Source organism: Elaeis guineensis, chromosome 6 (assembly GCF_000442705.2).
Source record: "Elaeis guineensis isolate ETL-2024a chromosome 6, EG11, whole genome shotgun sequence".
NCBI classification, from domain to species: domain Eukaryota; kingdom Viridiplantae; phylum Streptophyta; class Magnoliopsida; order Arecales; family Arecaceae; genus Elaeis; species Elaeis guineensis.
In genome coordinates, this window is record NC_025998.2 from 6694611 (window position 1) to 6721337 (window position 26727).

A 26727-nucleotide genomic window follows, 5' to 3' on the forward strand; every position below is an offset into this window, starting at 1 on the left:
AAATGAAGGTATTAACAGAGGTGGTTCAAAGCCTCCAGCAGCAGCAAATTCAACAACAGCAGCAGCTGCCGGTGAAGGAGCTGGTGGCCCATTTTGTGCCATCTAGGCACAGCCGCCGTCCTCCACAGCACTCATCCTCATCTCCAGAGCGGCGACCATCTTGACATTCTCATCGAGATAAGCCCTCATCGAGATAAGCCCTCACATTCTCGGCACTCCCATCGTGCCATCCATCATTCATGGCATTCTCTCTCTCATTCTCGTGCACATAGTATCAGGAAGGGAAAAAAACTGCGGACGCCTTCTGCTTCTCCATCTTCAAGCTCTTCAGGGGATTCTACCCCTGGAGTTTTTCAGCAACGGTGGCCGAATACGAACGCAAGTTCAAAAAGATTGACTATCAGTTTGTCCGACTTCAGATGGAAGATCAGAAGTCCTCCAACGACTATGACTTCCACACTGCCCAGCCTCTCTCTTAGTGCATCTTGGATGAACCGATTCTCTCTCGGTTCAAAATGTCGCAGATGGAGCCATACGATGGCTCCATTGATCCAATCGACCATTTGAAGAGCTATAAGGCTCTCATGATGATTCAGACGACAACCGATGCCCTCTTATGTATTGGCTTTTTGATAACTATTCAGAAGGCTGCTCGAGCTTGGTATTTTGGGTTTTAGTCGGAGAACATTAACTCCTTCGAACATCTCGAGTATTCCTTCGTGGCCCACTTCAGTACTAACCGAAAAGGTCCGCAGATATCCGACAGTCTCTTCTCAATTAAACAAGGTGAGACAGAGACGTTGAGAGATTTTATACCTCATTTCAATGTGGCCATACTTGAGATCAGGGATCTCAATGAAGATATGACCATATCGACCATGAAGAGGGGTCTGAAAGGATCCAGATTCATATATTCTTTGGACAAAACTCTTTCTCGGACCTATGCTGAACTTCTGAAATACGTGTACAAATATATTTGCACAGATGAAGTTGCTTCTGACCGATGCCAGATAGAAGAAAAATATCAAAAAAAGAAATCGAAGAAAGATGGAGCTTCGATCGAATCAAGTCGGTCAACTACCAATAAGCAAGTTTCACTTCGAAGATGGAGTTCGAAGCCGAACAACTATGACAGGTATGACTCCTATACTCCTCTTTTTGCTCTTTGTGTGCAGATTTTGATGAAAATCGAAAGAGCAGAGTATCTTCGACACCCCCCATCGATGAAAGCATCATCGAGGAGCCATGACAAGAAGAAGTACTGTCAGTTTCATCGTGATCATGGTCATAATACTGAACAGTGCATCCTGCTTAGGGAAGAGATAGAAGCCCTGATTCGATGAGTCTATTTTGAAAAATTCCAACGAGATCGTCTGACTCAACCTCCACCGATCAATAACCTCAGCCATAAACTGAGGAGACACTCAACAATCAACCAATGATGGGAGTAATCAATATAATCTCCGGATGACAGAAGAACTGGAGGGAAACTTTCGAAGAAGAGTCGACGAAGAAACGATGACTTGATAATGTAATTATTTTTTCGGAAGAAGATGTTCGGAGAATATAAACTCTCCATGATGATGCTGTCATTGTTTCAGCAATGATAGCAAATTATGATGTAAAAAAAATTAATGGACAATGGAAGCTCAACAGATGTTCTGTTTTACTCGACTTTCTTCCGAATGCGATTACCGACTGATCGACTCAAAAGAGTCTCGACGCTATTGATCGATTTTATTGGAGATGCAGTTACTATGGAAGAAAAAATCACTCTCCCATTAATCACAGAAACTGAACCACAACAGAGTACTATTCTCTTGACATTCATGATTGTCTGAGTTCCTTCAGCTTATAATACCATACTCGGATGACCTGGACTTAATGCCCTGAGAGCAGTAGTTTCGACATATCATCTATTAGTCTAATTTTCAACAAGAAATGAAGTCGGAGAGATACGTAGAGATCAACAACTTGCTCGACGCTGCTTCCTAGTCTCCACACAAAATAATCAACCTGAAGACTCTTTGCCTATTGATAAATTGGACTAAAGAGAAAATAAAGAAAGTGGTGAACTGATCGAGCAACTGATTTTTATCTCACTAAAAGAAGAAGATCCTGAGAAGACGGTCCAAATTGGATCGCAGTTGCCTAATCCGGAGTAGCAACAACTAATAAATCTACTCAGAGCAAACATCGATATTTTTGCTTGGTCGGCTACTGACATGTCAGGCATTCCTTCAGAGATAATAATCCATCGGCTAAATATTGATCCAAAGGTTAAGCCGGTGAGACAAAAGAAAAGATTTTTTTCTCCCGAAAGATAGAAGATCATCGACGAAGAAGTCGATAAGCACCTTGCAGCTGACTTCATTAGGAAAGCTAATTATCTCGATTGGCTTGCCAATGTGATGATGGTGAGAAAAGCCAATGGAAAGTGAAGAATCTGCATCGACTGTACAAATCTAAATAAAACTTATCCGAAGGACAGTTTTTCTTTGTCTAAAATTGATAACTAGTTGATGCAACTTTGGGACACCAACTCTTGAGCTTCATGGATGCCTTTGCAGGATATAATCAGATCTGGATGGCATCCGAAGCGAGGAGCACACAGCCTTCATAACCGACAAAGGCATCTACTGTTATAAAGTAATACCATTTGGTTTTAAAAATACTGGAGCTACTTATCAATGGCTAGTCAACAAAATATTCATGGCACAAATTAGGCAAAAATATGAAGGTTTACGTAGATGATATGCTAGTGAAAAGCTCTCAAACTACTGATCATGTTTGAAATATGGAAGAAGCCTTCAGCACACTTTGACGACATTAGATGAAGCTAAATCTGACTAAGTGTGCATTTGGAGTAACTTTTGAAAAATTCTTCAGATTTCTTGTGTCACAACGAGAAATTGAAGCCAATTTCGAGAAAATAAAGGCTATCATCAATATGAAGCATTCAAGCTTAAAAAAAGAGATACAACAGCTTAATAGAAGAATCGCCATACTCAGCCTATTCATCTCAAGATCGGCAGAGAGATGCTTATCCTTTTTCAAAATCTTTGGCAAGCAAAAGATTTTTTATGATCAGATGAGTGTCGATAATCCTTTGAAGATCTAAAATGATACTTTGCATCTCCGCCATTGCTTACAAAATCAAAAGTGGAAGAAACTCTGTATCTCTATATGGCAACATCGATGGAGGCAATTAGTTCGGTACTCATCCAAGAGGATGAAAATCGAATTCAACGATCAATCTATTACACTAGTAAGGTGCTTCACAATGTCGAAGTAAGATATTCAAGAGCGGAGAAGATCTACGCTCTAGTTATATCATCACAATAACTTCGCCCATACTTTTAAGCGCATCCTATTATTGTTTTGATAGATCAGCCGTTGAAGATAATTTTACACCAACTTGATACTTCGGGTCGAATGATAAAATGGACGATAAAGCTCGATAAATTTGATATACAATATCGTCCACGTCAATCGATGAAGGTGCAAGTTTTGACTGACTTCATCGTTGAGTGTACAATACCTAATAATAATCATGAGGATGAAATTAATGATAAAATAAAGCAAGCTACAACTCTTGAGCTTGACTTAATGTCAGCATGGGTGCTACATATTGATGGAGCATCTAATGTACAAGACAGTGGAGTTAGTCTCATTCTCACCAATTCTGAAGGAGTTATAACTGAATATGCCCTTCGATTCAATTTTAAAGCTTCGAATAATCAAGCCGAATATGAAGCACTCCTAGCTGGCTTAAAAATTGCCAAAGAGCTTGACATTGATAGTCTGAAAGTTTTCACAGACTCACAGTTGATTATTGGATAGATTAAGGGTAAATTTGAAGTCCGAGATCTTATTATGATAAAGTATCTTCAGAAGATGAAAGATCTTACGTCAACCTAAAATATTTTGAGATCTTTTACATCCCAAAGATAAAAAATGCTTGAGCTGATTTACTTTCGTGACTCGTAACCACTTCTTTCAACTTCCTGGATCGGATATTCATCGAATATTTTGAACAGCCGAGTATTGATAAAATCGAAGAAATGTTACAAATCAATGATGAACCAAGCTGGATGGATTCAATTATCCAATACCTGACTGATGAAACTCTACCAATAGATCTTTCAGAAGTCAAACGACTCAAATGGATGGTCTCACAATACATTTTGATGAATAGCCAACTATATAAAAGATCGTTCTCTCTTTCCTTATTGAAGTATTTAAGACCAACAGATACCGACTATGCATTTAGAGAAGTTCATGAAGGAATTTGTGAAAATTACTTGGGAGACAAATCTTTGACTTACAAAGTCTTACGATAAAGATATTATTGGCCCACTATGAAGAAAGATACAGCTAAACTTGTTCGAAGATGTGAACCATGTCAGAAATATACAAATATATAATACCAACCGGTCAGTAAGTTGACATCAATTATTGCACTATGGCTCTTTGTACAATGGAGAATTGACATACTTGATTCTTTTCCTCCGGCATCTGGTTAGAGGAAGTTCATAGTGGTCGTCATTGATTACTTTACCAAACGGGTAAAAGCTGAACCTGACACAAATTACTGAAAGTAAGATGAAAGATTTCATTCAGAAATCAATCATATACATATTTAATCTACCATATTCCATCATCATCGATAATGGTCGGTAATTTGACAATCAGAATTTCAAAGAATTCTGTGCGAAATTTTACATTATGCACAAACTCACATTAGTCAGCCATCCACAATCCAACGGTGAGGTGGAGGTAATAAACCGAACAATTCTGCATGGGCTCAAAATCAAACTAAATGAAACTAAAGATCTCTGGGTGGAAGAACTATATTCGATTTTATGGGCATATCGAATAATTTCTCGCATACCAACGGGAGAATCACCATTCAATCTAGCATATGGAATAGAAACGATGATCCTACTTGAGATTGAATTACCATTAGCAAGGGTGGAATGATACAATGAGCCAAGCAATTCAGAATATCGGAGAGTCGATCTAGACTTACTTTCAGAAGTCTGACAATAAGCTTAAGTTTGGATGACAGCATATCGGCAAAGAGTAGCCTGATATTATAATGAAAAAGTTAAGCTGAAGGTCTTCTGTCCAGGAGACCTGATCCTAAGAAAAGCAGAAGTCTCGAGACCCCAAGATCAGAAAAAATTATCTTCGAATTGAAAAGGACCCTACAGAATAGTCGAGACACTTAGATCGGATGCGTACCGACTGTAAACTTTTGAGGGAACAGCTATTCTTCGAACATGGAATGCTGACAACTAAAAGATGTATTATCAATAAAGTTATTCATATGTACAATGTTCAGATTGAAACATTAAATTTCAGAATCATGAAAGTTTCAGCCAATTATAAAGTAATATTAGATTGAAATGGACGGTCAATTTCTATCGACTATATCCTGATTTTTTACTGTAAAAACCAGCACATCGACTATATCTCAGCTTTCACTATAAAAGTCGATATACCGACTGTATCTCGGTACCGACTATATCTTGGCTTTCTACTATAAAAGCCAACTCTAATCGAATGACTATTTATACTGACTTAGTTTTAACTAAGCAGGATATCATATCAATACAATCTAGATCGAATTGAAACTATACCGACTTGACTACGGTCAGTCGAAGGATATTCGGTTTGCCATCATTTGTTAAATAACTAGACATATTGACTTGACTACGATCAGTCAAAGGATATTCGGCTTATCACCATTTATCCTAATACCTAAAAAGTAAAGTATATCAATTGATATTTAACTAATGAATAATTCTATAATTACTACTGAACATTCGACTCATCGATCGATATTCAGTAGTCAAACTATGATTTAACGACATTGCAGATACACAGAAAGGAAAGAGTTGGTACTTTGAAAATTTTTCTTTCATTCATTGAAAGGAAGTTACAAAATTAGACCTAAGGTCCAATTACAAAATTTTTGGTTATAAAAAAAAATAAAAATGTTACACCGATCACCAGTCGTTGTCTTCATCTCCTTGCTCTGGTGCGGCATCGATGATTGAAACAGCTTCTAGTGCAGTCGGTGCATCGTCTTCGATCGGTGTAGCCTCTTCTTTGACAGTTTCATCTTTTGAACAAGGAGAAATGATGCTGCTCAAGTTCAAGTCTAGATATAATTTTTCGACCACATCTCGACCGTCCTCGTACCCGACGTAGTAGGAAGAATATCCATCTTCAAAAATTTTTTTCTTGAAATCTTTAGAATTTTTAAAGTTCTCAACAGCCAGACTCAGAACTTCTCTTACCGACTCTGCTTCAGATCTTGCAGAGGCCGACTCAGCATCGGCCAGTGTCAGCCTTTCTAGGGTAGCCCGATGCCTTCCATGCTCCGCTTCAAGTTCATCAATGCATCCATCCTTCTCTTTTCAGAGCCGATGGATGGAGTGCTTCTTGCTCCTAATCCGAGACTCGAGGGATGAGATGTTCTGACGAGCCGACTCAAGTTCGGCTCTAGAGGATTGTAAGTCGGCCGTCATACAGGAGATCTCCTCTTATAATTTTTTCTTCCATTCAGTCATTGCCTGAAGTTGTTCTACAGTAGCAGTCTTCTCGACGGTGACGGCCGCCATCTTATCCATTCACGAACGAAGAAAGTCAGTAATCTTTCGATAGCCGCTCTCAAGATCGTGCATGTCATGCACCCACTGAAAGTGAAAGATAAATCAAGTCAGATCAAAAAAAAAGAGAAAAAATTTATCCCGAGTATCATCGGATAAAAAGAAGAAAATATTTCAGCGATAGTCCGATTCTTCCTATTCTCCCGATCAGTTAGGAGAAGAGCAGCTTCGATGAGTCGCTTGGCCAATACTGAATTGGCCAAGGCTGACTCACCTTCGGATATCCAAATATTGAAAAGAGTTGGAAGGCCTGCAGATGACCCGTCATCGGCTGAAGTCGCTGGCGCCTTCCCCCGATCTCCGATCGGCAATCCCATACTTGAGAATGCTGGGAAGTCAGAGCTCGACTGCGCCCGAGAATGTTCTGCTGGAGGAATGGCTGGCGCAGTTACAGATTACTCGGGTTCGATCGAGACTCCCATCCCGATCTGAATCTCTGCTGATGGAGCCACTGATGGTTTACTACAGCTCCGTTATCTTCTACCATCCCACCTTCAGTAGACGACGCCTCAGGAAGTGTTGTCGGGGCCGACAATGCCAAAACTGGCTCGAAAATCATCTCCGATGGAATGTCGGACTCCCTCATCGATACTGATGGAGTGGCGATCCGACTCTTCTTCGATGGTCGGGAGGGCCCGGCTTTAGCCGCTGCCTTCTTTTTGATAGCCGCTGCCTTCTTTTTGACAGCCTGCAGGCGAATATCAGCGGTCGACACTTGTGTCCTTGGCTGCATAGCTGCGATCAAAATAAAGAGATCAGTATAAAGTTCAGAAACAGATAAGAAAAATAAAGTAACCGACTATGTTATACCTAAAGAAGTGACCGAACTAAGTCCGACATCGTAGAGAGTTTGTTCGATCATCAGCTTTCATTGTGATGGAATGGCCATGTCTTTCAATCAGAGAAAATCTTTTTGATCATCAACCTCCACTCGACTGTTCTCATTGGGGTCAGTCTTCGGATCACCCCAACACAAAGAAAAGTCCCAGGGAGAAGAAGAAGAAACAAAGAAAAATTGATTTTTCCATCCATGAATAGATGATGGAAAATTGAAAATGAAAGAAAGGTCTTTCCTTGGATTAAAGAACCACCAATCCTAGGCCTTCGGATGAGGATGAAGGACAAAAAAAGATCGAAAAAGAGAAAGACGAGGAATGATCGGTATAAGATGACATAACAGGGCAAAATTGATGATCAGTCGGATAAAATTTGGAGCCAACTGAGCAGGGCAGAGGCCGCAGTAGTCAAGAAGATTTCGGACGAACTCCAGAATCAAAAATCGAAGATCGGCCCGGAGGTCCTCGACATAAATTACAACCTGATTTGGAGAAGGAGAATACACCCGACTGTCCGAGCCAGGAGTGAAAAGTTAATACTGCTCTAGGATACGGTATTGTTCCTAGAGCTATTCAATGTTGGATCCGGATAAGAAAGAAGCTTCCATTTTCGGATCTGAAGAAGAGTCGTCGATTGGATTCTTCAATCGACTATCCCGAGAAGAAGAAGCCTTCTTACTGGCCATCAAAAATGAAAAATTAGAGAAGAGAAGAAAACTTTAAAACAAAAATCCTAAGGAGAGAAGGACCCAAGGATAAAGACAAGAAAACTTGACCTAAAGCTAAAGAGAGTACAAAAAACAGAACTCGGAGCTCCTAGTACTGGGACGGCCTTCTAGCAGAACCTTCTGTTGCAGAGGATGGCGACAAATGTAAAGTAAAGCTTAAATGAAAATGACTGTGTATATATATAGGACCCCTCAACGATCTGGATGAAATCAGTCAAATCTGAATCTCCTCAGATGTCGATATGTGGTGACATCAAGATCGATCATTGGTTGGATGGTTTGACGCACCTGCTCCCAGATCGTGCTACCTCACCGTTATCCGCGTGAATAGCTCCGAGCTAATGATGTTTTGACGTGTGGCCAAAATCTACTAGCCAAAATCAAATCGTTCGGCACCGAATTATCTTTCTGAAACGATGGCCCAATGATAATTTCACAACTATCGAAATAACAAAATAGCTGGAGATCTCTCATACTCCAAAAAGTCATTAATACCAGCAGCCAAGTCGGGGTTCGAGATAGCACATGACAATTCCTTTCGTCCAAAGTGATAGACCACGTGATGATATACACGTCAGACCATCTTGGACTTGGGAGTAGGGGGCAACTGTTGGGACAATTCAACCAACCCCTGACTCTGACTCTACATCGACCTTATGAACACAATACTCTGACTAACAATCAGTTGATCGACCGACAGTCGGCTATCATCAACCAACAATGAACAACTTGATTAATCTCCGACTGAAGACCATCAGCATATCAAATAACCTACCGATGCTTATTCGGATTGCTATGACTACCGACTTACTACTATTACTGACATATAGTCAACTTATCCTCTCAACACATCTAACCATTATAAATGGTTATCGACTACATATCACGATCATTAATGGGCATAAACAACCCATTACCTTCATGATTATGGTCTAATAATTTAGCACCATAAAAAGTGGGATCACGTGCTCGACGGTTATATCAGAATCATCTATAAAAGGGAGGTAAATGAACAGCATAGGTAAGACAATTTTGGGCTAATACTCTGTCATTTCAAATACTCTTTATCTACTGTTCACTACTCCTCACTGACTTAAGCATCGGAGGGTCTCCACCGGACATAATTTCGGTCAATGTGGACTTCATTTTGTAGGTGCTCTTCACCGACGACAGACGCTACAGGGGATTGGCCGCAACAATGATGTTGTTCCCATCCTTTCACTTCATTAGAGTTCAAATCATATCTTTTCAAGAATATCTTTGAGGATTTTTTTTAAAATATATTTTTTTTAAACTTATTTTCTAATCTATCCCTAGTCCCAACTTATTTTTCATTCTATTCTAGTTTGACCGGCTAGAATGCCATATCTTAAAATCGCATGTTGGACATGTGAGTTAGTATTAAAATCGCATGTTCAAGTTGAGCTGGCCCCCATGTCGGTTTAGAGCTGTTTGAAATTTTAAATGGAACTCACATGTTGAAGATGCGAGTTCATATGAACTCGCATATTGGACATGCATTTTCATTATCAACGATTTCAGCCATTTGAAATTTTGAATGACGTGAACTTGTATGTTGAATATGCGATTTCATAATGAACATGCATATCCAATGTACGGTTTCATAATGAAAATGCATGTCCAACATGTGATTTCACTATGAAAATGCATGTCCAACATGCACTTTCATGTTTCTTCGAACTAAATACTCTTGCTCCCTCTTGTTTCCTTGTCGTGGCCCTTAACTCCTCCCACCCCCAAGGCAGCTTTCTTCTCTCTTACTGTGGCCCCTTCCTCCCTCCACTTTGCCTCCTTCTTGTACCCCTCTTCCCTTCCGAGTGAGCCTTATTCCCCTCTTCCATCCGATCCTTACCACTCTAGTCCTATCATGAATTCTAATCTTCTTTCATTCTAAAATTGATCCAATGGCTTCAAAAAGAGATCGTATGTCGAAAACAAAGAAAGCTCATATAGAAAAAGGAAAACAACCAGCACGTAGGTACGAAGAAGATTTATTTTTGAATTATAAATATGAAAAAAGGTTTAGATCTAATTTTTCTCATAGAAAAGTTGTGGGGGGAAGATAATGAACCTAGATCAATTTAGTGACTTTCAAATTAGATTTTTATTGGAAAGAATAGGTTGGTTATCAATGATTACTCTTAACAAGCCAACCTATCTCACATTAGTGAAATATTTTTATAGTAATTTTAGTTTTGACAGATCGAGTTGTTCTATTTCGTCTTATGTCAAAGAAAAGAGTATTGAGTTTGATTGTAACATATTTGGTCAAATATTAGACATTCCATCAGATGGTGATAAATATTTTAATATTATTTATTGAAGCCATCGAGTTTTAAAATATCTTTCCTCTGCTAGAAATATTTATGAGGATAATAGTTTAGTTGGTATTGCTAAACCTAGTGCATGTGCATTGCCTTTGTTGAACCAACTTATTCATCATATTTTCATATTTAATTTTTATCTCGAGGGGGTCATAGAGATAATGTATTATTCCTAGATGTTTATCTCATGTACATAATGCTTTCAGGTAGCAGGGTTAATTTGTCATATATGATGATGCATTATATGAATGAATGCTTTCAAAGTACAAAATCTTGTTTATCCTATGGAGCTGTCATGACTGCTATCTTAGAAGTGTTTGATATCCCTATTAGTGATGATGATGAAATTATTAAGCTTAAATCTACTGATATTTACAATCACTCATCTTTGAGACGTATGGGATATATTTTTTCTGATGAGGTATGGAGACATGTAGATGTATGGATGAAAAAGAAAGTACAAAAGAACAAAGACTAGCCTATGCATCATATTCAAAGTATACAATCTATCCTTGCTGCTCAGTCTGGTCAGTCTACATAGTTTGATCAGCAGTCATCCGATCTACAAGCATTGTCTGCTTGAATAGATATACTGGAGATATCTCTGATGAGATGTCTGGATGAAGGATTTGCATGATTTGATCAGTTCATACTGTACTTTTATCGTCAATTTTCTCCACCATCATAGGACCCTCCAGTGGATGCTTAGTCCTTGACTTCCGATTGCAGTATACGATGCTTCGATCCTCGATCTTTGATCTTTTTTTTGTTTGTATTTGAAATTATGACTTATGTATCTTTTGTATTTGTAAGCCAAATGTATGTATCATTTGTATTTGGACTTATGACTTATGTATTGTTTGTAATTGGAATTATGACTTATATATTTTTTGTATCTTGAATTATGACTTTGATACTTTTCTGCATATGTGTTCTTTATTATGATTTATGTAGCTGTGATATAAAATTAGTCCAAAATAAATAAAAAAATAAAATTAATTAAATTTCATGTGATATTTAACAAATAAAGAATTAGGTTCAAGTTCTCGATTTATGGTTTTAGGGCTTTATGTTTAGAGTTTTTGATTTACGAATTTAGCATTTAGGGATATTTCATACAAAAATTATAAATAAACTTAATTAGAATTAAAATTAAGTTTTAATTCGATGGCACAAAAAAAGTTTCAATCCGGTTGACCGGCTTCTATGCGGTCGATCACAGCAAAACTTGAGTCGACCTGGCCAAGACCACACGGTTGACCGGCCAAACTCTTAGGCCCTGGTCGATCGGGCCTATGCGGTCAACCGCAACCAAGTCGAGAGTGCCGATCGATCGCGATCAATATAGATCGATCGATCGGATATTTTGTGTCGTTCCACATAGATCGACCGACACCAGTGCGATCGACCACAGCTGTATCGAGAAGACCGATCATGCCCAGTCAAGACCATCAATCGACCAACCCTTCTAGATTGGTCGAACGAAACCAATGCGATCGACCGCAATTAAACCAAGAAGAGTGATTGTGCCAGATCTAGACCACCGATCGAACGTGTGGTATTCTCCCAGTCTGCATGTCGTTCCAAACCAGTCAACCAGTTTGGTGGGCTAGTCGATCGGACTTACCATGTCCCAAATTTGGATTTTAATTGTGGGGTTTTGATTTTGGATCTAAATTTGGGCTTAGAATTTAAGATTTACACCCTTAGGATTTAAGGACTTAGGATTCATATTATCATATTAATAATTAATTTTTAATTTTTTATTAATAATAAAATTTAATGTGATATTATAAATTAATTTGATTTTGGAATTATGAGACAACATTTGCATATAAAGAGAAATGTGCTTATTGAAAATGCATAAAATTTTATAAATTGGATCCATACATCTAAGTTTGGTACATGAGTCATGATAGTGACATAAACCATGATAGATTCATTTAATACATGAGTCATGTCCCACATGGTGGCCATCTCCTCGTCCATACAAGTTGCTTCCGACGATGCATTAGTTCTGGTTCACTTGATCCCATATCCTCCTCCGTATAGTGGTGACTGTGGGTCAGATGTGGGTCGGAGGCTCATGTGCAACCCCCTCACCTGTATAGTCAATATAATATGAAGGTCCCTCGTCCTCCATGTGGTCCTTCTACTCAAATCGCATAGCTGCCTTCGAAACAGTGGTGAACTAGTTCATAACATCATGTGTATATATGCAGCTGATGACATGTATAGAGAATATGAAGGAAACTCTACCATCGGGAATGGAGAGGTAGCATGTCATCGACTACCACATCTGTGCTGGGCTGGAGGTGGTCCAGATGACGTAGAATGTCCTAAAGCTGAAGGAGTCTCCTGATCTGTCTCGAGATCATGAGGATGTACACGCATGGAGATACGGCTATGCTAGTCGACATTATGTAGCGTGGATGTGCAAATATCTTGAATGGCATGCGAGGTTGTGGATATTAACTCTGGATGAGTAAGATCATGTATCCTTGCCAAGACTTTACGCTGTCATAGCAGAAAATTCACCGCTGACCAATACAAAAAAAATAGATACGATCCAAAAATTATAAGAAAATTAGGTTAATGTGCGTACCAAATAATTAAACATGGCATTACTATGACTAATGAACCGTCAAGTAATGTGTTGATACCACAGCATGTATGGATCATTGAACCACCGAGTGATGCACCAATCACCAAATACCATGGTCATTGCTTTTTGCTTGGCATCCCATAACTTTCTATAGCCAGGCGTATAGTTGAATCTATTCTTATATACTGCACCAATACCAGCAATAAAAATTGTAGGTACTTCTTTCATCAGATCCTATATTTCATTGGTGATAAAATTAGAGTCTAGCCCATAATGATCCTGAGAAAGTATAGCAAATAAATATGTATGCGGACTAGCATATCGTATGATTTCAAAATTATCATATTGCTTAATTGCTCGAAGCATCTATTGACATCCTGGCTCCCTGTTCTTACATTTAACAACCCACAGTTTTAGCTCCAACTTAACAACCGTGAATTCACGATGTGTATCAATTGAATATTGTTTTACCACAATTTACAGTTCAATCTTATCCACAAAATGGAGCCCCTTACATTACTCTTCACCTCTTTTCCATGTATTACATTATGGTTGCAAAGCAGAACACACTAATACATTAGCAGTTGCTCAATCAAACTGACTAAATATTCCGGAAGGAGGTTCAAACATACAAAAATTTGGGACCCTTATTTTATTTAAATTTCCTACATCACGTGATCTTTCAATATCATGGGGACTTCCTATGTCATAGGATGTGCCAGCTTGCTGAGCATCCTCTTCCATTTCATCTTTGCTTGGCACATAATCTTCCTAAAAAAGCCGATTATCCGTATGAACCGTATCATCGGCAATTGTATATAATAATATTTGTCTAATGATATTCTGTGTCACATCACCGTCTACAGTACCAAATTGCTCCTCGGTATGTCTAGAACCTGCTGGGACATTATTTATAATGTACAAACTAGAGCAAACAATCTGCTCTTCGATCTGCGTTGTCATTCCGAAATCCCGATCACCTACTCCAAAACTATCTCGATCACGAATATCTCCACTATTTTCTACAGATTGCATGTTTATATACAACTCTGCATGGGATAAACATGGATGGAAACTTATTGTTGAAAAGATTATCTCCATATCATCATTGTCGATAATCAGAATAGCTTCATACTTGATCAGTGATGGTTGCACAATTTACGAATATCTATATATTATTAATATTTTATTCTGTCTTCTATCAATATGAAAGATCTTGTAAAATTTATCCTCCAACTCCTCATTAGTCATTCCAAATTTAATTCTAATGGCTTTTTACGGTTGCCTAGTGTACTCAGTGCCATACGGTCCATTAACTATTGAACCATTAATGTCACACAAGGCTATGATAGTTTCCACTATGTTTCACTATATATATAATAAAAAATGTAAATTTGGCAATGCTATCAAAAATAAAAAAAATAAATTACAAATAAACTTGCATCAACTTAATTACATGTATATATACATGCACACATATGAACATAGTTGGGATACACTAAGCACTATTCCAGCTTTCATAATTTGATCAGTATATCTTCATTCCTACTTCGCATATGGACAGGCCAATTATTTTGATCATAATAGATCATACGATAAATTCTCAGTACCATCACGGACAATACTAAGCTATTCTCTATATCCACTTTGAATTGAGTCCAATAAAACTCAGCATGCATACATGCAAACATATACGTACGCATACATGCATACGTATATTCTTCTTAAAATATTAAAAATAAAAAAATTTACTTATTTTAATATATTAAAATAAAAATCTATCTTTAAATGAAAGATGCTGTATCCGATGGTAATCTAAATGTGATTATGAGCATTGTATTGATTCATACAAAAAATTTAAAAAATATATTAAGCATGCTTATAAATTAACATAACACCAAAGAATAAATAAGTAATTTTAAAATTTTATTTTAATATATTAAATATTAAAGGATAAATAAAATATTTAATTAAATTATTAGGTAGATATGTGCCTGAGATTGAGGAGAGCATCGAAAGAGGAGGAGGGCCGGTTGGAGGTGGGGGCCATCATTTGAGAGGAGGAGGGGGCCACGGCAATAGGTGACAAGACTGGTTTGGGGGGGGTGGGGCAGGGCAAGAGGGAGAGGAATGGGGCCGGTCAGGGAGAGGAAGCAGGTCGGTCAGGGAGAGGAAGCAGGCCGGTCGAGGAGGAATGGGGCAAGAGAGAGAGGATTGGGGCCGGTCAGGGAGAGAGAGCAGGCCGGCCGGGGAGGAATGGGGCAAGAGGGAGAGGATTAGGGCCGGTCACGCAAGTAGGCCGATCGAGAAGGGGGAGCAGCCCGATCGTGGAGGGGAGGAGCCCGAGCCGATCACGAGAGCAGGCCGGTTGGGGAGGGACGGACGCTGATCACAGAAAGGGGAGGTCGGTCGAGGGGGTGGATGCCGATCGTTGGAAAGTGGGACCCAAGGATGTCGGATGGGAGGAGGTTGATCGCAGAAGTGATGGATCACGAAAGGCTACGACCTATCGGGTGAGGCGAGATAGATCATGGGGGATCATGGGAGGGGCGGGGGCATCGAGGATCGAAATCCACATGCGGTTTCTATTTAAAATTTTCAACGGCTCTTAGCCGATACGAGGGGCCAACTCAGCATGAAATCACATGTTGGACATGCGATTTCAAGACTAACTTGCATGTCCAACATGCGATTTCAACACGTGGCATTCTAAACAACTAAACTAGAGTAGAATTAGAAATAAATTGAGGTCAGAGATGGATTGAAAAATAAGTTTTAAAAAAATATTTTTTAAAAAAAATCCTATCTTCGATGTAGAAGGCCAGGTGCAATACGTTGTTTTCTCCTAAACATCTTGTCAATGATGAAAATGAGGTGCTGATAGTGCCACGTCTTCTAGATTTATCTTACGTGCATACGACAGATACTCGGTGGGATATTATAAATAGATTAAACATGAGCGTGCCAATATTTAATATGCATACACTTCAAGATGGTTAAAACTTCCGGGTTATGATCGAAATCTAATCATACAATCATCATCCCATCAAGGAACCGATGTAACTTCGAAAGAGGTATGTTAACATTTTTTATTTTTCGTGTTGAACCAAGGGCACAAAAGCAGCTTTTTAATTTGTCACGTTGAAACTTGAAACCGTGGATCTAACTTTGAAATATTTCTTTTCCTCCTCTCCCTTCCTCTCATGTTGACTGTTTCTAACAACAATACAAGAACAGCGATGCAAGATATGTACATGAAGAAAATGGGTTGAACCAAATTCACCCCTAAAACGCAAACTGTATGTTACGAGTTAGTATTCAACCGGTTAATCTGATGATACTACGGATCTCCCTCCATCGCACAAAGTTGTGTGGCAAAAGAAACGAGATTTGGTAACACCTACTTCTTAGATTGGTTCCCACTCAAGCAAGCGGCAGAACTGCCCTTGGAAGCGAACGTGGCCTCTCTCCTAGTAGTTTGACTCCAGTCTGAAAATTTCTCCATGCGCCACACCGTTCCAAAGTAGGTATGAGCCGGTTTAAGAACATGGTTACTTGCATAGCCAACTCCTTAGCAGCCTCTGATCAAATGCAATCTGTTGCATCTCAATAGCTTCATACCTCCAGATCTGAGAACCATCAAAAAAAATTACTTCTACCTGGAATTTGGTGGAAAAAAGAATCCAGGAAGTGAACCGGGAACGTATCTTCAGTGGGATGTATCATCTCTCATCTCCGCAGATGCGGATGGTTGTTCCGTTCTCCACGACCCAGATACTCGTGCAAGTTCTGCTAGCATACCTAAGACTTCAACAGTGTCGTCAAGATAATATTTGGCTTTGCTTGGTTTCTGCCCGACCGTGCAAGCAAACAGCGATGTCCCGGGGGCAACCAGGTTCTTTGTCATGACCCCAGCCACGTCTTCGAACATGTCCTCATCCGACCTGTCATCACCAACGCACAACACAAAGTCTGCCGGCCTCCCATTCTCCACCATTGATAACAGGACCTTCTCTGCCACGGAGCCTTTGCTAACTCCCTACAAAGCAACACAAACATAAAACGAGATTAATACATCGTTCCATATATATATATATATGTATATCACAGTGGAGCTGCAACATAATATATTTGCAGCATAACTCACAGAATCAAAAAGGCCATGCAATGAGCCAGCCAATACTAACCAGGTAGAGTTTATCAGCGATTATAGGACTTTATATATGACCGTATATGACTAGCTTGGGATTGTCATACAATGCAAGGAACGAGAATTCAGTGACTAGCCATGATGCCAAATGAGATCATTCTTAAGGTTGATAGATTAAGTAAAGATTGGAATTGTATTCTGGAGTTGTGCATAGGGGAGATGAAAAATGATAAGGGAAAACACACCTGAGCTTTCACTTCAACAATGAATTCACCCCTTTTCACTGAGACTGGCTCGTTTGCAAGCACACTCTCGAGATGGTCGAGCATTTCCTTCGCCTGAGCAGATCCGAAGCCTGGATCAGCATATCGGTGGCGCCAAACCAAAGCACTTTCTTTAGCTTCAATACTGGATCCATCGGTGGATTCAGTATAGAGCTTCATCACTGGCTCTGCTATCTGCATCCATCTAAAGTCCGAGATCTGGCAACATATTTCCCATTCCTGATCTCGAGTCCACCTGCAAATGTTGATGCAAAGCTGGCGTTATATAATTTTTCCCTGTTACTCCTTTTTTTTTTTTAATTTTATTTTTTTACTTCCTATTGATCCAAAGCATTTCCACCTAGTGACCAGAAGGCAGCAAGTAAAAAAAATTACACTCTACAGCCTGTTTCTAAATGATATCCTAGCATCATTCACAAATGCAAGAGCATGCCTCCATGATGTCCCTTCAATATATTCTTTTTTAAAATTATTTTCTTTATTTGTCAGAATTTACAGATTTTGACACCACGGCATCTTGCATCAGGTTTTTCTCTTGTAAGTTTGTTACCCCGAGCAGTTATGACCTCATAATCACCTTGAATTTTTCTAACTTCCTCTAACTTCTGATGAGAGGTGATGAATATTTTAATGCATAGCAGTGCAAATGGACGAATCTACCAAAAAGAAAAACAGAAAATAGAAAAAGTGATTTTCCATTCTTTAGAGGTATCCTAACAAGAATCCTAATTTAGGAGAATGCCAAGATCTATGGAACTATAATATAATGTTAAACAAGTTAGCCATTTTTCAGTCACAGCAAGATTCAGCCATCTATTTTCCCTGTTGGTAAATCATACGAAAGCGTGAAATAAAAACCAAAATTCAAGCAGTCAAGAAGCAGCAGCATACCTCATGAAGTAACCATGTTCTGCAGCAATCCCAAGCCTCTCACATGGTGAGAACCAATTCCCTAAGCTATCCCTCCCCCTCCCGCTGACAATGAAAACTACATTCTTCTTATCAGCGCAGAGAGAATTGATGATCCTGATAACTTCCGCACTTGGGGTCATGTTAAATGATGTCTGAGGCACCAACGTTCCATCGTAGTCCAGCAATATAGCCCTATTCTTCGCCACCTTATAGGCCGAAGCAACGTCACGCACATTAAGCTTCTTAAAATTAGGATCGACACCCATCACTCTGAATCCAAGTCCAAAACCAATCCCCCAATATGATTTCTCGGAATGGTCCTTGCAAAACCTCTCCATGTCCTGCAAGAAGCTCCTCGACCAATAGGCCATATCATGAGTGCTAACATACCGGTAGTGCTTCTCATGCCGCAGCCGCTTCTCTGCATCCGGAAGAGAAATTGCCTCATTCATCGCGTGTGCTGTCGACTCTATGTCCCACGGGTTGACCCGAATCGCGCCGCTCAACGATGGGGAGCATCCGATGAACTCCGAGACTACGAGCATACTCTTTCGAGGGCCGTCGGCGTCCAAACCAGGTTCAGAGCCAGCAATCCCCTGCCTGCAGACGATGTACTCATAGGGAGTTAGATTCATCCCATCTCTCACTGCAGTGACCACAACACACTCCGCCATGGTGTAGAAGGCGATCTTCTCGACAATGGGCACAGGGCGGTCAACCAACACAACTGGTTCGTACTCATCATTCCCAAACTCCTCATTGATCCGCCAGCAGATCTCACGTATCTCACCCTCCATCAAATCAAGATCCCGACCTGTTCCCCTGGATGGGTTAGCAACCTGGATCAGAACCGCCCTTCCCTGCCATTTAGGGTACAGCTGGAGCATTTTCTCGAATGCAAGCACCTTGAGGTTGATTCCCTTGAAAATGTCCATGTCATCGACACCGAGAAGCACAGTCTTTCCCTCAACCTGCCGGCGGTGATCATCTACCATCCAATCCCTATTGGGAAGCTGAAGCACGGACTGTAGCTGGCCCATGTGAACACCGATCGGCGTGATCTTGATCCCAACAGTGCGGCCAAAGAAATCAAGGCCAAGGTACCCGCGCTTCGACTGGTATTCGAGACCCAGCATTCGGCCGCAGCAGGAGAGGAAGTGGCGGGCGTAGTCGAAGGTGTGGAAGCCGATGAGGTCGCAGTTGAGCAGCCCCTTGAGAAGCTCCTCCCGGACGGGGAACGTTCGGTAGATCTCCGACGATGGGAATGGGCTGTGCAAGAAGAAACCCATTCTCAGCCGATGAAACTTTCGCCGGAGGAGGGTCGGCAGCACCATCAGATGATAGTCATGAATCCATACGTAATCATCCTCCGGGTTCAAAACCTCGATCACCTTCCGCGCGAATTTCTGGTTGGCAAGAATATATGAATTCCAGAGGGCTCGGTCGAAGAGGCCGCCGTGGTCCGGGGAGAAGGGGAGCATGTAATGGAAGAGCGGCCACAGCTGCTGCTTGCAGAAGCGGCGGTAGAATTCCTGGAGCAGGCCGCGACGAAGGAAGGTGGGGATGCACTTGAAGTGCTCGAGGAGGGACTGGGCGACGCCGTCCTCCTCGTGGCAGTCGACGTTGACGTGGAGGGAGCCGACGTAGAAAACCTCCATGTCCTCCGGAAACCCGTCCTTGAGCTGGAAGAGGAGCGAATCCTTGTCCCAGGAGAAGTTCCACCCGCACCCACCCGTCCGCCGATTGGCCCGGACGGGCAACTCGTTCGCCACGATGATGATCCGGTCGTGGGTAGCAGTGGAGGTCGCGTTGGAGGAGCTTCTGCCGGGGGGGTCCTCGTCGTCCAGCTTGGAGGGGGTCCCCGGCACCGTCATCGCCCGGGACATCTGCTTCCATTTACTGCCGCTCTGTGCCGTTGAGTCCCCGAGCGTCAGATCCTGGAGATTCGTGTACGATCTCGACGTCATCTTCGCCGTCCCGAGCAAACAGCGCCCTGCGCTCCCCAAGAACGCCAGATCAAAACCCAAGAACACCATCCAAACCCAGGAATCGAACCCCATCAAACCCTGCCCCTCGATCTTATCACATCAAATGCTATAATACTCCTATGGATCGGCGAACTGGATTACATAAAGATCCAAGGGGAAAAAAATGATGGAAGGAAGGGAGATTTAAGGGAAGAATCGTACCTCGATCGAAATGGGAGTGGATTTATGCCGAATTAAAAGGGAATTTCTTTTATCTCTTCTCTTGATTCTTTTCTTGATTTCTCTGCAGCCCTGGTTTCCGTTCAGTTCCTGATAGAGAGAGAAAGAGAGAGAGAGAGAGAGAGAGCGCGCGCGCGCGAGCGAGCGAGCGAGCGAGAACGAGGGAGGCGAAATAAATGGGGAAAAATCATAAGGTCTGGCGGCCTCCTCTTCTGGCTAGCTATATATACATAAGAAAGAAGAAAAACTAATAACGATCTGTATGAGGGTGGATACATGGGATCGGATTATTATTGATTTATTCTCCCTCAAAATTTCATTCTTTTCTATTTTATCAGTAAAAGGGTTAAAAAAAAAAAAAGAAGGGAAAGTGGGGTTGGGGGTGGGGCGTGGAAGGAGAAACCGTATATGCCATACCAGTGTAGTTGGAACGGAGAGTAGCCGAGAAACAGGATAACGTCGTCCAACCGACTCCCGCTCTGGTCCCAGCTGGAATCACACGACTCTTTTCTGTCCACCTGCAGACTGTAGACCCATTTCATCCCATATTTCGCCCCTTTCATTCCTGAATCGACGGTTCCAGCGGGGCCAGCTCGCTGTGTGGGGCCACGCATGATGGCGGCGCTATGCGTAGTACTACGTGGCACGAGGTCGTGGCGTCACGTGTGACGTGCTTGCCTAGGCTTCGTATCTCTTTTTCAATTAAAAAAGCACATAGGATTGGGTGACTTCGTGGGTGTTTGCGAGGGTGCGCTGATTGTTTCCTTTTAATACAATGGCTGGTCCAATGTGAAGACTGTTCAAAACGACGATACTAATATTATTTCTTTATCTTTACCCCAAAAAAATTATTTCTTTATCGAGACGCGGAGTTAGACACCGTCCATTTGTCTGCACCTTTAGCAGGTGGCACATTCTGATCCATAGAGCGTGGATTCCTCAACGCCCAGAGAACGTAGCACAGTAGCTGATTACACTTTTCCATTCTTTCTGTTTCCCATGCAACTGAAGAAGTGGTGGTGATGGGGATGGACGGCTTGGATTTTGTGAGGTTGGGACGTGGAAACCCGGACTGAAATAGAAATTTGTTATGCGGCGGCTAGAAACCTTTTTTTTTTTTTTTAATTCGAATAAAAGTTTGTACGGATTCGTGAACTTCCGGAGTTTCACGCACGTATGGAATATGGCCCCAGAGTTGGGTGGATAGCGGCCTGGCCGGCTGGCCCTGCGGTGGGAAGCGCAAGTTTCACATACCGGCGAAAAGCGCTCCGAAGTTTGTCCCATACCGATACCGTGAGTCCGTACCGATAAATATATTAACCGGACCCTACAAAAGGAGCACCTTCTTCGCGACTATGAGCCAGAGGATTCACCCAATACCACTGCACCACGTAAGCATTTAAAGCGAGTATATCCACGTGGCAGATTATAGGTGGGATGGGAAGACGGGAGTATACGTAGTCGCATGCAGGAAGATGTTCCACGGAGCTAAATTGGGGAGGTGGGGACGGACCGTCAACGACCAGCTGTACACGGAACCAAATCTGGAGGCGTGGAGGGCCGGGGCGGAACGGAGACTTCCGCGCTCCTCCTCCGTGGGAGCCAATTACCCCTGGAGGTATTAGCTGCATCGAATGGACGGTTGGGATTGATGGATCAAGGGGTAAAATGGGAAGGATGCAGGTGAGGACAGTTGGGGGTTGGGTGGTGGATGGACAGGATAACCTTGGTCGGATAGGATATTCGAGCCGTACGAAGGCTGCGTGGTGGAATTGGCGTCGGTCCAGCTGGGCGAAAGGAACGGAACGGAGCGGAGAGGGGCAGGAGTCCACCCAACACTCGTACGGTGTACAACGACCGGTCAATGACGTGGCGAACGGAACGGGACGGGCCAGTGGGAGAAGGGGGACCCTAAACCTATATGTTGGCATCCTGATATTTATCTAGCTTGGTCCCCGCAGCAGCACGGCGGCGTGGAACGCGTGGTTGGATACAACACAAGGATTTCTACGGTATTGCGGATTCAACACATCGAAATATGGGACACGGGTTACTGTAGCAATCGACAAAAGCCATGAAGAACATTTGCGTTAGTGACCTCGTTATTCCTGGGACAACTGTTATAGTGGTTGTGGATTTAATCACCAATCTACTAAAAAGTTCCGCTTGATCACAATCTATCAAAGTGAATGCAAATAAAGAAGATGGAGGATGATTGCATAAACCAACAAATAGATGATTAAGTGTTGTAGATCAAATCAAAATATGTTACTCATTAATTGCAACGACCTGGATGCGTCTAGCCCACCCGAAGAGCAAATGTGGGTCCAACCGGGCTTGGGTTTGGATCCAATCGAGTCCAGCACCCAAACACCCCTCCTCTCCTCTCCTCTTCTTATAAGTGACCACTGGCCCCGCACACGACGCCACCCCATTGTTTCTTCACGTGCGTCCCCCTCCTTCGCACTCTTGTTCACATTTGCAAATGTACCGCTGTTCCATCCGTTCTCTTTATCTCTCACTCTCTTCTTTCTCTCTTCCTCGCCCACACCACCTCCTTTTTTCTTCTCTCCTGATCCACCACCTCTTTCTCTCTTATCCTCCCATTTTTCTGCACCTATTAGTAATATAACTCTTCTATATCTGTTTCTCACCCTACTTATTGAAGAGTTTCCTTTTCTACAGCTAATACTAAAGCTTGTGTCATGCAGGGAGAAATCACTGGCATCCAAAGAAGATTAATTTCTTCTTCTTATGGTATTTATCCTCATCTAAAATTAAAAGTTGATCTTGTGGTATTCGGTCTAGAAATGAATGAATGGTGTCTTAAAGTTTGACTAGCATCCTTCTATAGGTAAATGCATTGAAAATTGAAGACAATGCAACCTAAACCTAATTCAGATTCAACTTATATCCTATGTATTCTTGATAATTTTCTTTCAATAAAGATACCACTGATGATTTAGTATTGGTTCACATGTAAATATAATAAATAAAATAGCCTACCTTGGAGTAGGGGATGCAAGGAGTAGGCCAGGGATGCAAGCAAGTTGACTTGCTCAATTATCAAGTAGCATGCCCAATTTATCCAAGCCTGAACCATTTCAGATAGGCTTGGGTCTGGTTTTTAAGCCTGCAAAGTTAGGTGGGATCTGAAACTTAAGCCGACCCATTAAATTAGCCAGCCTCGGATTTATATCGACCTGACCTAAGCCTAGTATATAAAAAATATTATATTAAATATATAACCTAGTAATCCAGTAGCATTGAGTCTGCTAGACTGAATCTCTCTTTTCCACTTCCTTTTCTGTCCCCCTCCTCTTGGAGCCCTAACCCTGATTCTTGCCTTGGATTTCTTTGAATCCATCTTTGTTGTCAACCCTTTCCCTCTAAATCCTTCTGGTAGTAAAAAACCCCATTGGACCATGAGGAAGAATGGGGAGAAGAAGCATGGGCTAGTGGTGGAGCATGGAGGTTCAAGAGCACAAGGTGAAGGAGTTCAGCTCCTTGATCGAGGCCTACTACTAAGACATGGAGGAGTTCGGCCTTAGCCTTAAGAAGGATACGATAGCGATCTAGGAGGCTACCACCTACATCATCCAGAACTTCCTAGGCTCCCTGGAAGCTAGTGCCTTCATTGCCCAAGACTAAGAGTCTCTCGAGTTCGTCGACATGACTTCATCTAGCGAGCCACTGTCGGGATGATATCCCAGAGCAAAGAAGCCCTCCTCCCCCTCATTAGTCCACCACTTGGTCTAGAGAGCCTGAGGCCCAACTCCAAATCCATAAGCCCAAGTAAGTATCGGGCTTGGGCTTAGGATTTTTGTTATAAGAAATTCTCTGCATACCACACGTGGTGTAAAAAATCCGACGTGGAGTACACCATCTCGTCCGATTGATCCACATAGTTACTACTTTCCAACGCACATTTAATGTCTGCAGATTGACTTTTTCATTTAAAAATTTTGTATGACAAAAATACTCCTATCTTTTGAAAAAAATTATGACATCCTATGGTGTAATATAGTCCAAAATATTATAATATGACCTCGAATATCATAATATGAGAGGGATATTTTTGTCCAATTACTTTTTAATATGTATTTAATGTCTGCAGATTGATTTTTTTGTTTAAAAATTTCGAATGATAAAAATACTCTTATTCTTTAGAAAAAAAATTATGACATCCTGTGCATATTATGGACATAGGATGCCATAATAATATAGACATAGAATGTCATAATTTTTTAAAAAGATAGAAATATTTTCATCATATAAAATTTTTAAATGAAAAAATCGATCTGCAGGTATTAAATGCACGTTGGAAAATGATGACTACGTGAACCAATCGAACGAGATGGTGCACTCCACGTCAGATTTTCTATACCACCCACGGTGCACGAAGAATTTCACTTTATACCTTAGGATGTGCCTAATTCAAATTTGGCCTGGTCATCTCGATGAGTAGGTCTACATGCAGGTAACATGGAGCTTGGTTTCTCTCATGTTACGTCTAACCAACGTCCCAATGTTTTACTTATTAAGCATGAATTCTCTTTAATATTTTGCTAGAGGTAAAGGAAAGCAAAATTCTACATAATAAGATCAAAAAAATATTCAAGCATGATGCATGAATCACATATAGAGGTATCTATGGACTAGATCGAGTCAGACGTCTATGTGTAGAATTGAAATCAAATTGACTTGAATCAATTTCTTAAAACCAAAACAGAAATCAATTTGGCAGTTATAAAAACTAACTGAAAAATCGAATTGAGAATTTAGTTTGATTTATGGGGTTGAGATCATGGGCTAGAAATTGTTCAAAAACTAAATATTTTTGGATAGAGACTTTAGTACATGTCTAAATTTTGAGGATATAGGTAAGAAAACTATTAAAAAAAATCAAAAAGATGATCTCTTACAGCTAAGGCACAAGTCTTTGATTTGATGAGAGAAGGACAAGATAATGGGCAAAAAAGATAAAGTTTACCTTGGTGAGGATGCCGATGAGAGGCTGGAGTAGGAGGAAAGCGAGAAGTGAGGATACTAGTGAGGATTTGATGAACCTTAGCTCCCGTAAAATAATGGAGGGGCGAAGGGCCAAAAAAGAGGTTTTAGGATTCGTTTTAGTGAGGACGTCGATGAGGGTTGAAGGAGAAGTGAGGTGAGGGGTGAGGGTGCTAGTCTGGATTTGACAAACCTTAGGTCCAATGAGAAAAAGAAGGGATGAAGGGCCAAAAATGATTTCAAGGTTCACCTAGCGAGGATGCCATTAAGCAGCTAGAGGGGGGAGGGTGATGATGCTAATGAGGATTTGATGAGCCTCAGTTTTAGCAGAATAAGGGAGTGAATTGAAAGGGTTAGGATTCTCTGTAATAAGGGAAGAGAGAGGTAAAGGTGAAAGTAGAACAACGATGAATACCTTAAGGCTATATGGTGAAAGTAGAACAATAATTTCTGTTGCTGAGTTTTAGGCTGCATGAGAAGTTTTGCTCTATGCGATAAAATTCTTTAAGGCTTCCCGCATTGTTCTTGAAGGATATTCGTTGATAGTGATTAGATGGTTAATGGGTCTACAAAAATTGTGAAGCTTTCTGTCAAATATGATTGCCAGAGAATGACGTCTGTTCTTCTTACGCACGAGATGACCCATATCTTTAGAAAGTTAATAGTGTAGCTGATTGGATGATAAGATATGTGGTTAATCAAACTATGTTATAGATTTTATTTTCTGATTTCTTTTCTATTTTTTCTCATATTGTTTCCTGATTCACATTGATGTATATTTCTAGATGAGTTTAAATAAAATCCAGATTTATCTAAAAAAAAAGAATAGCGAAAAAGAGTTAGAGCTGATGTGTTGAAGATAGCATATACAAGCCGGGTTGGGTCGGTTGAGTTAGTTTCTACAAATTCAAATAGAAATTCTATTGAGTTTTTGGTTTGAAAAATTTTGAAATCGGAATTGAACAAGTTA

The 26727-nt window shown here is 41.0% G+C and overlaps 1 protein-coding gene across 2 annotated transcripts; it reads right to left on the reverse strand.

Annotated features, from left to right (window-relative positions):
* Positions 1-16357: 16357 nt before the first annotated feature.
* Positions 16358-21155, reverse strand: LOC105047476 (probable alpha,alpha-trehalose-phosphate synthase [UDP-forming] 7). 2 transcript variants are annotated; one of them, XM_073259030.1, is made up of 4 exons: positions 20730-21155; positions 18520-20533; positions 17590-17863; positions 16358-17233 (listed from the first exon to the last, which is right to left on the reverse strand). In XM_073259030.1, exons 2-4 carry the CDS (start codon positions 20505-20507, stop codon positions 16904-16906), a joined length of 2592 nt encoding a protein of 863 aa, XP_073115131.1. In that variant the 5' UTR covers positions 20508-20533; positions 20730-21155; the 3' UTR covers positions 16358-16903. The 2 variants fall into 2 exon arrangements, with proteins under 2 accessions (XP_073115131.1, XP_073115130.1); XM_073259029.1 differs by having other exon boundaries at positions 18520-20645.
* Positions 21156-26727: the final 5572 nt, after the last annotated feature.